This window comes from Pundamilia nyererei, unplaced genomic scaffold (assembly GCF_000239375.1).
Source record: "Pundamilia nyererei isolate P.nyererei 1_Seehausen unplaced genomic scaffold, PunNye1.0 scaffold00208, whole genome shotgun sequence".
In the NCBI taxonomy this organism is placed as follows: Eukaryota; Metazoa; Chordata; class Actinopteri; order Cichliformes; family Cichlidae; genus Pundamilia; species Pundamilia nyererei.
Window position 1 is genome coordinate 933924 of NW_005187609.1, and position 12285 is coordinate 946208.

Sequence of the window (12285 nt, forward strand, 5' to 3'; positions counted from 1 at the left end):
GTGTGTGTGTGTGTGTGTGTGTGTGTGTGTGTGTGTGTGTGTGTGTGTGTGTGTGTGTGGCAAGTACACAGTAAGGAATGTTGCACATAGTTAAATACTGTAGAGCAGATTGCTGTGTTTGTAACGAGTAATTACCTGCCAGTAATTTGTGTGTAATCAATATGAAATAAGATTCCAGTGTCGTGTGATTTAGATGTAAGTCTCTCAGACCTTTTCCACTGACTCCACGAGCCTGCCCTGTCCTGTTAGTGTGTGCGTGTGTGCTTTAACATATTCACTTTTAGTGAAAAATAAGGGCTGGAGACAAACTGCATTAGCATGAGCTAACCAGCAACCACAACAAGATGAAGATGTGTTTAAGCATATAGCCCTCTTGGACTGTATACTGGAAAGCAGCCTTTCTGTGCTTTCAGATATATCACACAGTTAAGTATATAAGGAACCACAAAATCACAAGCGGTATATTTAGTGCAACCAATCAGTGATTAAATGGATAAGGAATAATGAAATGTTTGGAGTCGCTCTGAGACCACAGCATTTATTAAAGTCCAAGAATACAGTCTCTTCCTAATGAAGTAAAACATCATCGTTTTTGAATCAGTTACGCAGATTATTTAGGTTTTGATACTATTTTGATACTAAATGAAAAATGCATAAATGGCTGGTTAAGTATTAAACAATTGATGGATTACGCCTTTTTATTACTTCATAAATATCATTAGTAAGACTGTGTTTATTTTTATAACAGTTATATTTCAGTTTAAACATAATCTACCATGTAAAAAAGTGTGAAATAGGATTTAAAAACATATTAATGCGTCATCGTTTACCAGAATTTGGTGCATATGGTGGATTGTCAGAAAGGTTAGCGAACACTTAAAGCTCATAAATGTCTTTAGAGATTATAAAGTTTGTTTTATTTTGATGCTAAGATTTTCACTGGGAGTGGGCAGAAAGGAGAGGATTAGAAACGAGTGCGTCAGACGGACGGCTCCGTTGGAGTAATTTGAAGACAAGGCTGAGGTGGTTTGGACATGTGCAGAGGAGGGAGAGTGGGCACACTGGTCAAATGATGATGAAGAGGGTGCTGCCAGGGAGGAGGAAAAGAGGAGGGCCTCAGAGGAGGTTCGTGGATGTAGTGAAGGAGGACATGCAGACAGATGGTGTGACAGCGAGGGATGAGTTGGAGGCAGAGGGACTGCTGGAAATACTTAATGTGGTTGAGGTGCGAGAACCTCCTGTATAAAACATGCAGCAGGAAACAAATGTTTCACCCACTGTCCAGTGATTAATATTAGCAGTGATTTCAGCAATCCCTCACCTGATGGACTTAAAGAACAGTGGAAAGTGGCTGAGTGAACACAGGAGATGGATATTGCTGTTCCACCCCCACTCCCAACTGCAAGTATAAAGATAGTATTATAGTGCAGGATGATGCAGAGATGCTCTATTATCATCATGATTAATATTACAAGTGTAAGGCACTATATTTGTCACTGATGCCTCACAGCAAGAAAGTTTAAGTTCAAACCTCCAACCTGGTGGTCTGGCTTCCACCCACAGCCCAAACACCTGTATGTCAGCTTAACTGGTCATTTCAAGCTGGCCTTAAGTGTGGAAGTGAGAGCTGTCTGCATGCCTTAGTCCTTCCTCACCCAATGCAACAATGCGGCGTAGTAATGTGTGGATGGTGCTGTATGTCACATGTTATTCATTACAACTGTATTAAAACTCAATTTACCCTTATGGATTGAAATATACATATAAACATATAATGATCACTATTAAGATTTGCCAGAGATCTTTACTGAGTCAGCCCACACCTCTGTCAGTGTATTCTGCCCTTACTGATTGAGTCATCCAGGCCTGACTTACAGCAAGAATTTCCCTCTGTCTCCTACATGACGCTTGACACATACAGCAACACCATCTCTGTCTTAAACATACCCAGCATCTTTTGACTTTTGGTGATTAGGTGTCCGCCCTCATTTACCAAATCTCACATAGACTGAGCCAACAAACACAGCAGTCTTTAGTGCTGTGCTGGATAGATGCTATCTTGTATTTGTAATAAGTCGAGGGTTGAATCCGTGTCACTGAGGTGCTGCCCATATACCAGCCAAGTGGATCCCTTCTTCTCATGGAACCTATTATGCCTGAAGACACCGTCCTGTATCAGGGAAATACGTCAAATAATCACAGTCAGAAGTCACACTGTGTTAGCTATGTACCCAGTTGTGGCTGGTCTGTATATGTATTGGTAGGAGTTTCTCTTTCAGATTGCAAAAATTGGGCCGATTGCACTAAATTGAACTGGGAAAAAAGCAATTCTTCATTTGGGTCCAGCATCACTGTGATAGTTGCGGCTAGGATTGTCAGTCTGTTTGGAGTTCTGTGCGAGATGATATCAGAATTAGCACATATTGGCATGGGTGGGCTGCTCTAAACTTTGAGTGCAGTACCAAAGCTTTGGCCACGACCTGCAACTCTTGACTTAGACCTCACTCCAAATGTTTAACATAGTTCTAGTCTTAAGTAATACTAGTATTTTGATGAAAACTAACCTGAGGTGATTTATACTTTGTATCAAAGCATATGGATGCATTTTGTGACAGTAACTAAACATCAGATGAGTCCTCCAGGTTGATGAGGTCTGAGGTGCTGATATTCAGCCCCTGGTTTAGTCTTTCTGTATCACAGTCAAGTGAAGTAACAAAAATAACTGTTGCTGACGAAAATAATTCCATACCAGGAAACAAAATAACATTTTTACTAGTTAATATTTTGCTGACTGTCTGTCTGTTTAATTTGATCTGTGTGGTTCAGAGCAGCAGAAATCACTTTATATACTACATACATCACTGGAAATGAATCAAGAAACTGACTCAGTTCTGGAAACTGGTGACGTGATATTACCAACAGTGTGTATGCCCAGAATAATCTGAGTAAGATTTAAGTCCTCTCGGCATGCTTGGTTAATCCTGTATTAGCTCTGTAGATTACTGAGGAATGTTGATGTGCACATTTTATTTTTGAAAACAGAACAATGTGAATTCTGTCGGATGGTGTGAAAACACTTATTACAAGAATATTTTGGCATAATATTAGCAGGCAACAATGCTAACCAGAGCACCACAGCCATGCCAGGACTGGGCTTAAGATCGAGTCATTGTGGTCTGTCTGAGTACACCTTCTTTAAATACTTGTCGTGTTGGTTGGAGCTGTGTTTGGACCATTGTTCTGTTGAAGAAAAACTTGACTTTAGTCAAGTGACTTGAACATTACACTGGAAGAACTCATTTCTGAACCTTTCTTCCTGTCTCCCAATACCAAAGCACTTTCAAAAGCAAATGGATGGATGGATCATGAAACAGCCATAAACATATTAGTCTTTTCTCTGAAGTTGGGTATTTTAACGATTGATGGAGATGGTTGCCTCGATTGGCCATTTGACCACAGTTTTTTGCACTTACTGATTAACTTTATTTTCTCGGTTGGAGAAGAAAGTGCTTTTTTTATGTTGAGTTAATATATACCTGCATGTCTACCCTTGGTTTCACTTTACAGTAGAGTGCAGTTAGAGGACAGTCAACAAGCTATGAATTACTGAATGTTTTGACTCTGCTGCTGGGTGCAGAGTCTTCCATAACATATGTGAGTGATTAAGCTGTGACGTCAGCACGGCGCTGTAACCATTTGTACTTGCACTCCTTTACTATATCTGTTGCTTCTCAGAAAAGTTCACCGCCTTCAAACAGTCAAAATAGAAGTCGAGATATAATTTTTGGTAAATCCTGCTGTGCACATGGATGAAAGGGATTGCATAAATTTCCAGTTATTATTAGTATTTTAAACCAAATACTTTTGGTTGATGTTTCTGTGGCATTTCTGGGGAGAGTTTTTCTTTTTTCTTAAATTTCAGTTTTTTAAGATGATATTCCAATTTACTCCATCACTGCGATGTCTTGAGTGATGAAATGCAGTGTGTACACACACACATTCCTCTATTGTATATTCTTAACATATCATAGACTAAGTCACACTTACAACTTACTCTCTTCTATAGACAGAATTAAGAATTTACCTGATTTTTTTAAAAACACAAACATCAAAAACACTACTGGTATGAACTTTAGTTCAGTTAAATCTCTTCAGTAGTAACACACTCCACGTGACTTCTGACTTTCAGATTCTTGCAACCTCGGTTTCTCACTGTTGTGTACAAAGAGGAGCTGTTTTCAGCCAACCAGCTATCTGTTATGAATAGTCTGCCAGCTATTTAAAAGTTCCTACCAAGATCATCTGTCATCAGGTTAAGCAATATCTGGCCACACCTGTGTGAGCCTGTCCTGTTCTCCAGGCTACGAAATCACTGCTGTTGTTTCTGTTGTTAGTCATAGCCTGAAGGCAGACATTCTTCACTTGCTAAAGCAGAAGCCTGCTCTAGAAAGCAGCCGGGGCTGCTTGGAAATCCACCTTTTGTTGTACTCAGACTGAATAGATTATTAAATTGGCATATTTAAGGGCACACCCCAGAAATCAAAAGTTTTACTGAGGACTTCCCAAAAATGTCATTTACATGACACGGATGACTGTGAGGCTTAACAGAGGTCTCCCAGAAACACTAAAAACATCATGCTCCTGTTTTCACAGGGTTAATTGATCTCAGTGCATAAAATCAGTGGAGAGTTCCTTCTTACGCAGTATCCTTTTTTTTAAGCATCCTTCTTTTCAGATTCTTTAATCTTTAGTGTTTAGTGATAAGCACAGCCGGTTCCATGTCAAATATAAGAGAACTCGGCGTTTACTCCAAAAAACATATTTGGCGCATCGAACACTACGGCTCCTCACTAAAATGAAATAATATACAGTTTAACACATTACTGCAAGAGGAGTAATTCACAGCTTTATGGCAGATGACTCAAATATAGAGCCTTTTCCTTTTGTTTTGGGGCTGTGCACACGTTGTAAACATCACTGCCCTGCAAGACACACTTTCCAGCTTCATCTAGATGTTCAGCTGGCTGGTGGGGTATTTTTTTCTGCTGGTACAAATCAGCCGTGTACGCACAACTATTTCTCAATAATAGTTTGACATGCCAAGACAGGAAAGAAGGAATGGGGGAGGGAAGGCCAGACTGACGGTGGAAGAGAGGAAGGAAAGAAGCAGATGTTTGGAGCGAGAGATAGACGAGCAGAAAGAGAGACAGCAAGAGGAAGCCGTGTGGGAGAAGAGAGAAACGGTCAAAGAAAGGAAAATAGGACTGCTCTGCTGTTTTTTGTTGCTTTGTCAACTTCAGGATGAAATGCAGTGTGGCTGCTGTGCCGCGGGAATGTGAGGTAACAGAGGAGTTGTGTGTTTGTATGTGGAGGCTGTGGAATGCTGTCTTAAGTGGGACTCTGTGTGCGTGAGTTTGTGTCGGGGGCGGGGACAGGGGGGGTGTAAGGACAGTTTGTTGGCAGGTTCTTGCTTGCTTCACCGATAACAGGCATATACACAAAAAACAAACAAACAAACAAAAAAATCCCAAATGTGCTTTGGCTATAGAACCAAACACAAAACTCACCAAAGTCAAAACACAGTTAGTGGAGTTTGCATAGTTAACAGTAGATCGTCCTTCCATGACCCTCATGCATTGCAGGACCACCTTGTCATTTCCTTACCACATACATGCCTGTGTCATTTCTTTGACATTTAAAAAAGTTCTAATTTGCTAGTCGTTTGGTCAGGACAGCATGAGGCAGATGCAGCCAAAAGGACAAATTTATAAAGGACTTATACATTAGTGAAAGGACAGTGGTGCAATGATCCCCACAGGCTGCACAGGGCAGCAGTGGGAAGGAAATACTTCGTATCAAAGAGACACTTAGCACAAGCATGGGAGGAGGGGCAGCCGCCTGTGAGCACCTGGGCTGTGAGGGCAAACAGAAAGACAGAAAGGGAGTAGAAAGATAGAAAATGACAACCACGACTAAACAAGGTACAGTTCAATTCAGTTTCCTTTTTATAGCGCCAAATCACAACAGCAGTCGCCTCAGAACTTATTATTACAATAATACAGAGGAGCACTTTGGTGACAGTGGGAAGGAAAAAAATCCCCTTCAACCGGAAGAAACCTCCAGCCGAGTCAGGCTCAGGGAAGGGGTGAGGTGAGGGAGACAAAATACGTGCTGTCGAAGAGAGCCAGTGAGTAATAACTAACAGTTAAATGTATAAACACACGGTGAGTGAAAAGGGGAGGAAAATGAGAAACACTCAGTGCAACATAGGAAGCTCCCAGCAGCCTAAGTCTATTGCAGCCTAACTATGGGAGGATTCAGGATCACCTAATCCAGCTCTAACTATATGCTTTATCAAAAAGGAGAGTCTTGTCCCTTAACTTTAAGTAAGTAAGGGAGTCAATGAAGAGAAGACAATATAGGAGAAATCTGCTCTCTCTTTCTAGTCCCTGTCAGGACTCTTGCTGCAGGATTTTAGATCAACTGAAGGCTTTTCAGGGAGTTTTTAGGATGATGAATTACAGGAGTCCAGCCTAGAAGTAATAAATGCATGAACTGGTTTTTCAGTATCACTCTGAGACAGGATGTTTTTAATTTTAGAGATGTTACACAAATGGAAAAAAGCAGTTCTACATATTTGTTTAATATGCATATTTAAGGACATATCCTTGTCAAGAACGACTCCCAGTTTTCCTCACAGTGTTACTGGAGGCGAAGGTTATGCCATCCAGAGTAAGAATCTGGTTAGATACCATGTTTCTAAGATTTTCAGGGCCGAATACAATAACCTCAATTATACTTGAATTTAGAAGCAGAAAGTTAGAAAGTTAGAGGTCATCCAGGTCTTTATGTCTTTAAGACATTCCTGCAGTTGAACTAATTGCTGAGTGTTATCTGGCTTCATGGATATATGCAGTGGGTCATCTTTACAACAGTGAAAATGTATGCTATGCCTAAACAGAATCAGTCCTAGCACTGAACCCTGTAGAACTCCATAATTAAACTTCATGTGTGAAGAGGACTCTCCATTTGCACAAACAAATTGGAGTCTGTTAGATAGGATTCAATCCACTGCAGTGCAGTACCTGTAATACTTACAGCACGCTGTGATAAAATATGTGGTCAACAGTATCGAATGCTGCACTGAGGTCTAGCAGGACAAGCACAGAGATGAGTCCACTGTCAGAGGCCATAAGAAGATCATTTGTAACCTTCACTAAAGCTGTTTCTGTGCTGTGATGAGCTCTGAAACCTGACTGAAACTCTTCAAATAAACCATTCCTCTGCAGATGATCTGTTAGCTGTTTGACAACTACTCTTTCAAGGATTGTTGAGATGACAGAAAGGTTGGAGATTGGCCTATAATTAGCTAAGACAGCTGGGTCAAGTGATGGCTTTTTAAGTAACTGTTGAACTACTGCCAGCTAGAAGGCCCGTGGTGTGGAAAAATTGAAGGTAGTTGTACAAAATGGTATGTCTGTGAGATGGTTATGAGTAATTTTTTCTCTGATGGTTAAATTTTAATTGGTAATAAATAAATGAAATATTTACTAGTTAAGGTCAAATGGAATGTTTCACTCAACTCAGCTCAGACTTTTTGTCAGCCTGTGCTGAAGAGAAACCGAGGGTTTCTGGGGAGAAAACAGGAAGGTTAACTCGCCTTGCTGAGCCTCAGGTTTCGAATCCACAATCTGCCTGAACCTTTCTGTGTGGAGTTTGCATGTTCTCCCTGTGTCCATGTCCCCACTCTCACCTTATGGCCGATTGGACTGACTCCAGCCTTCCTGCGACCATGAATAACCATGAATTCGATAAATGGGTGAAAATAGACGGATGAATAGTACTGTAGGTAATTTATTTGCCAAGGCTGCAGTTCTTCTGGAACCGCATGCCCACAAATGTTCCAGTTCATCCTTAAGCATAACAAGCACCCAAAAAGCTAATGTAGCTGTCATGGAAGCTCTGCTCTGACCTGTTGATAAGAAAAGAGTCAAAGTAAGAGCCGGCTATAGAAGTACTTTGCATTCGAGGTGAAAGATCAAGGGCTGATAGAGTTGGGTCTGCGATTTGTTTGACACAGACAGTTTTTGTAGTTTTGCCCCTGTACACCCACACGGTGGATTTGCAGTTAGTCAATATGTGACTGAAGTGCAGACTTTCAACTATAATCCGAATGGTTTGACAAAATGTTTTCATTCACTACTCAGGAACTGAAGCTAGTTACATACACAGTGGCTCTAAATTAACTGGACTTGCCTGACAAGCAGTTTTATGGCTGTGTGAGGCCAGTTTTCTTCTTATTTCATGTCAAATGAAGCAGTGATAACTGAAGCTGATTTGCTATAAGAGTGAGAAAAGCAATCTTATTCTTTTTAAGAATCTACATAAACACCTGGCTCTGTTAACCCTTGTATATGTGGAAAGCACAAGATGATCAACAAAGCTAAGAAACAATTCCTGAAAAGCATCTAATCATTATTGTCAGACTAATCCAAAATGAATCCCTTTAACCAGCTGACCTGCCAATGGGACAAAATGTTATTCAGCAATTTATTGACGAACTTAATTCTAAAAATACCCAAATTTGTATTTCCATTAAGTGCTATCCTTGTGCATGTTCACATTTAAATCACTACAAACAAACAAACAAACAAACAAACAAACTTGCAAATGTTTTATCACCATCTTTACACACGCACATACAAACACAAAACAAAGACACACAAAAACACAAAAGAAACAAAAGAAAGACTCATGCTAATAAATGGTCTCTAGAAACTAACTAAATGTTAGTTACATTTTTGGGAAGTCCTCTGTAAATCCTTCGATTTCTGGGGTGTGCCCTTAAATATGCCGTCTGCTTTCTGTCTCTGTGGGGGCACATAGGTTTCCTAGCCTCTGAGCCTAATCTCAAACATCATAACTAACTATAACTATATTTCTAATCTCATCTCTCAGATTACCACGTAGAGTTCGTGGCTTTCTGGAACTGCTCTTTTGTGTGTGTCGAGGACAGGTCAGGTCTTGTGTCTTTTGTTTTGTACATACTGTGTGTGTGTGTGTGTGTGTGTGTGTGTGTGTCAGAGGAGCCATTACTTAAAAAGACACATGAAAACGTAGCAATGAAAAGGCATGAGTGTTTGTTTTTGTGGCTGTTCTCAGTACAAATGTATCTGTAGCCATTTTTCTTTGGGGAGATGAAGATTCAAATCAAACATACTATTTACTAAGATTTGAAGCTAACGATTTATAGCTGTTTGTGTGTTAACACAGAAAAAGAAGCAAGTCTTAACTTGGATGCAATGGTTAGAACTACCACGTAATGACTGAGGGGGAGGGCGCATAGCTCTGAGCGCAGTACTGTGAGGGAGTAAGGGCACACTGTGTAGTGCAATTAAATCAAGCTCTTGGTGTGGTTGGTTTGTGCAGATGTGAATATGGTATGTGTAGTGATCCAGAGTACACAAACAAGAACAACTGATCTGCTTTATAGAACTTGAGCTGCCCAGACAAATACAGATGTTAGGGCTAAATTCTCTGTGTCACTAAATGGTAAATGGTCTGTATCACTAGTGCAGAACAAAGCACGCTCTCCTATATTTACTTGATGTTGTTGTTGATTTTGCTAAACACACATCTGGCCAATAGACTGAAAGTTCTCATGTAGATTGTACTCATGCATTTCAATATATATTCCTCTAGACTGTATATATCTCTTCTGTTTGCTATTTATTCCTGGCAAATAGCAAACATATAGCAAACATGTAGCAAACATATAGCAAACATGTAGCAAACGCTACATGTAGCAAACATGTAGCAAACATATATCTCTATACTGTTTACATTTTATGCTCATACTATATATATGTATATGTTTTTCTTTTACTCCTGCACAGTTGGCGTGGAGCACCCATTATTTACATGTACAAGGACAATAAAGGGCTATTTTATTCTATATTCTATTCTATTAATAGAGAGCCAATGTTGTAACTTTAACTTTCACATACGTAAGCAAAAACAAAACAAAAATAATGACATTACTTCACCTAGCTCTCACCTATCCTGAGTCAGAAAAGGGTTTGAGAGTTTTTTCTCAGTTAGCTGGACATTGTTGACCTTTTGCTGCTGGGCTTTATCCCCTGCTGTCTGGATAATGTGATTAGTTCCCACTGTGTTCTTATTTCTCCACACTCACAGACTGCCCTGCAGAGTGCATGTACAAGTGTCTACTTGATAGCTTTCTCACAGTTATTAGCAGACAAGGGTGTTCGAGGCTTTACAAAATGTAATTAAGCACTAAAGTGTAACTGTCAGAAGGTAGTTCTCTTCACTCTGACCATGCTTCACTCCGGCCAGTGTTTGAGTGCTTCACCCTTTTTCTTTTTTTGCAAAGACCTGGCGGTTACCCCTCCTGATCAAGCTAAGCCGGCAGCATTCAGAATACTTGAGGCGTGTCATTGCTGCTGGGCGACGCACTGTTGCGTTACTGTTGTGCATACAGGTTTATCTCCCAGTCGTCTGTGCAAAATGCAAAATGGAAACCATGATGGTATAATGGTTTCCATTTTGGGGCGTAGAAGACAACGGACTCGTATATTCCATTTCCCCTCTCTGTGTACAAAACAGTTAGGTTGACAAGTATTGGGGACAATGACACAATTTTTGTAATTTTATCTCTATGTGAATTTCCCATCTCTGAGACTAATAGAGGCTATCTTATCTTATCTTATCTTATCTTATCTTATCTTATCTTATCTTATCTTATCTTATCTTATCTTATCTTATCTTAGCTTAGCTTAGCTTAGCTTAGCTTAGCTTAGCTTAGCTTATTTGAGCTTAGCTTATCTGAGCTTAGCTTAGCTTAGTTTATAAACAAAACACACTGGATTTGAAATCAAGCAATCATGATGTCATTAACATGCAGAGTTTTGTCTTTAATTCAAGTGGTTTAACAAAGTTTTTCATTCAATTTTTGGAGTTAGAAACATTTTTATACGTAGTGCCTACTTTCAATGACCTGCAGTTTCATGACCAGGTGAGGCCTGTTTGTAACATGACAGATTAAGCAGATGAATGATCTGGAGTTGATTCGAAGTTTTGATCTCGATGCAAGCGGCGACTGAAAAACTAGTAGCTAGTGGCCAAGTTATCAATCCTTGTACATTCTTAAAAAGTAGGAATGTACTGCTGGTGGTCTGGATGATCCATACCTAAAGCATCACACAGAAGAGAAATCACTTAAGACTGGATCTCAATGAATGAAATATTCAAATCTTAGTAATTGTTGAGAATAAAATGATTTAAGAACAAAGGACTGATCAGGTGGTACTGTGGGGCAGAGCTGTGGCTGAGTTACAAGTTTAATGGTGACACAGTGAATTCAGTGAATGAATCTTAGCATCATCAGCTTAAATGCAAAGTCACGCACACCCCAGTCTTATAAATACAAACACTGTACAGTGAATCAAAGATGAGAATGCCTTAAAACATACAGGACATCACTTCTCCAATGAATAAAATAACTGTGGTCAACAAGCTCTCTTGAAGTATTGAACTGTTAAATTCGGCAAATTGAACATAATATCACAAGAGTCCTGCTCTATCAGAGTTGTGACAATTGAACCCGAGACTATCCAGTGTCACACAGTTAAGCTGTTCAGTTAATCAGAGTGCATCATTCTTTAAAGTGAACCTCCAACAGCCACGTCAAGGAGCAACAGTGAGGGGGCAGTTTGAAATAAGAACACAAATAATGTCATAATATCTTTGAGGAAAGAGCGGGTTAATAAAACAGTTAATCGTCTTTGTATCACAGCAGTCATGTAGGTTAGTGCAGTTTAAAGTCCTTCACGGGTGATCGGCAAGCCGATGATAAACCGGCACAAAATGTAATAAAATATTAAGCACGACAGCAGAGCAGGAGGTAGAGGATCGATGCCTGCAGTGCAGGAGCTGCAACAGACTGGTGACCAGTGACAACTGGGATAGGCTCCCACATATCCCAGAACTGGATAAGTACTAATAATTAAATCCACCAGTAAAATATATTGAAAAGAGAAAAAAAAATCATTAGATTTCAAGTGTGTCAAGTGTGTTTCTCTGTTGTTAAGAGCCTCATCTAAGGCACTGAGTACACGTCCAATGCAGGAGAAGGAAAGTCCAACCATAAATCCGACTGCCAGCGACATGGCCTCATTTAAACACACGCTGTTATGTGGTCAGGGTGGACTGTGTGTGTGTGTGTGTGTGTGTGTGTGTGTGTGTGTGTGTGTGTGTGTGTGTGTG

At 40.0% G+C, this 12285-nt stretch overlaps 1 protein-coding gene across 3 annotated transcripts in view; it reads left to right on the forward strand.

The window, feature by feature from the left end:
* The window catches only part of bcar1 (BCAR1 scaffold protein, Cas family member), a 46308-nt gene that overhangs the window by 16097 nt on the left and 17926 nt on the right, over nt 1-12285 (forward strand). Inside the window, exon 1 of one of the 3 annotated variants that reach the window (XM_005747924.1) lies at nt 5168-5340. The exons of the other annotated variants lie outside the window; for them this stretch is intronic. Coding sequence (XP_005747981.1) covers nt 5302-5340 — 39 coding nt within the window. The 5' untranslated portion in view covers nt 5168-5301. Of the gene's footprint in view, nt 1-5167; nt 5341-12285 lie in introns of those variants that run through there. 3 annotated transcript variants of the gene reach the window in all.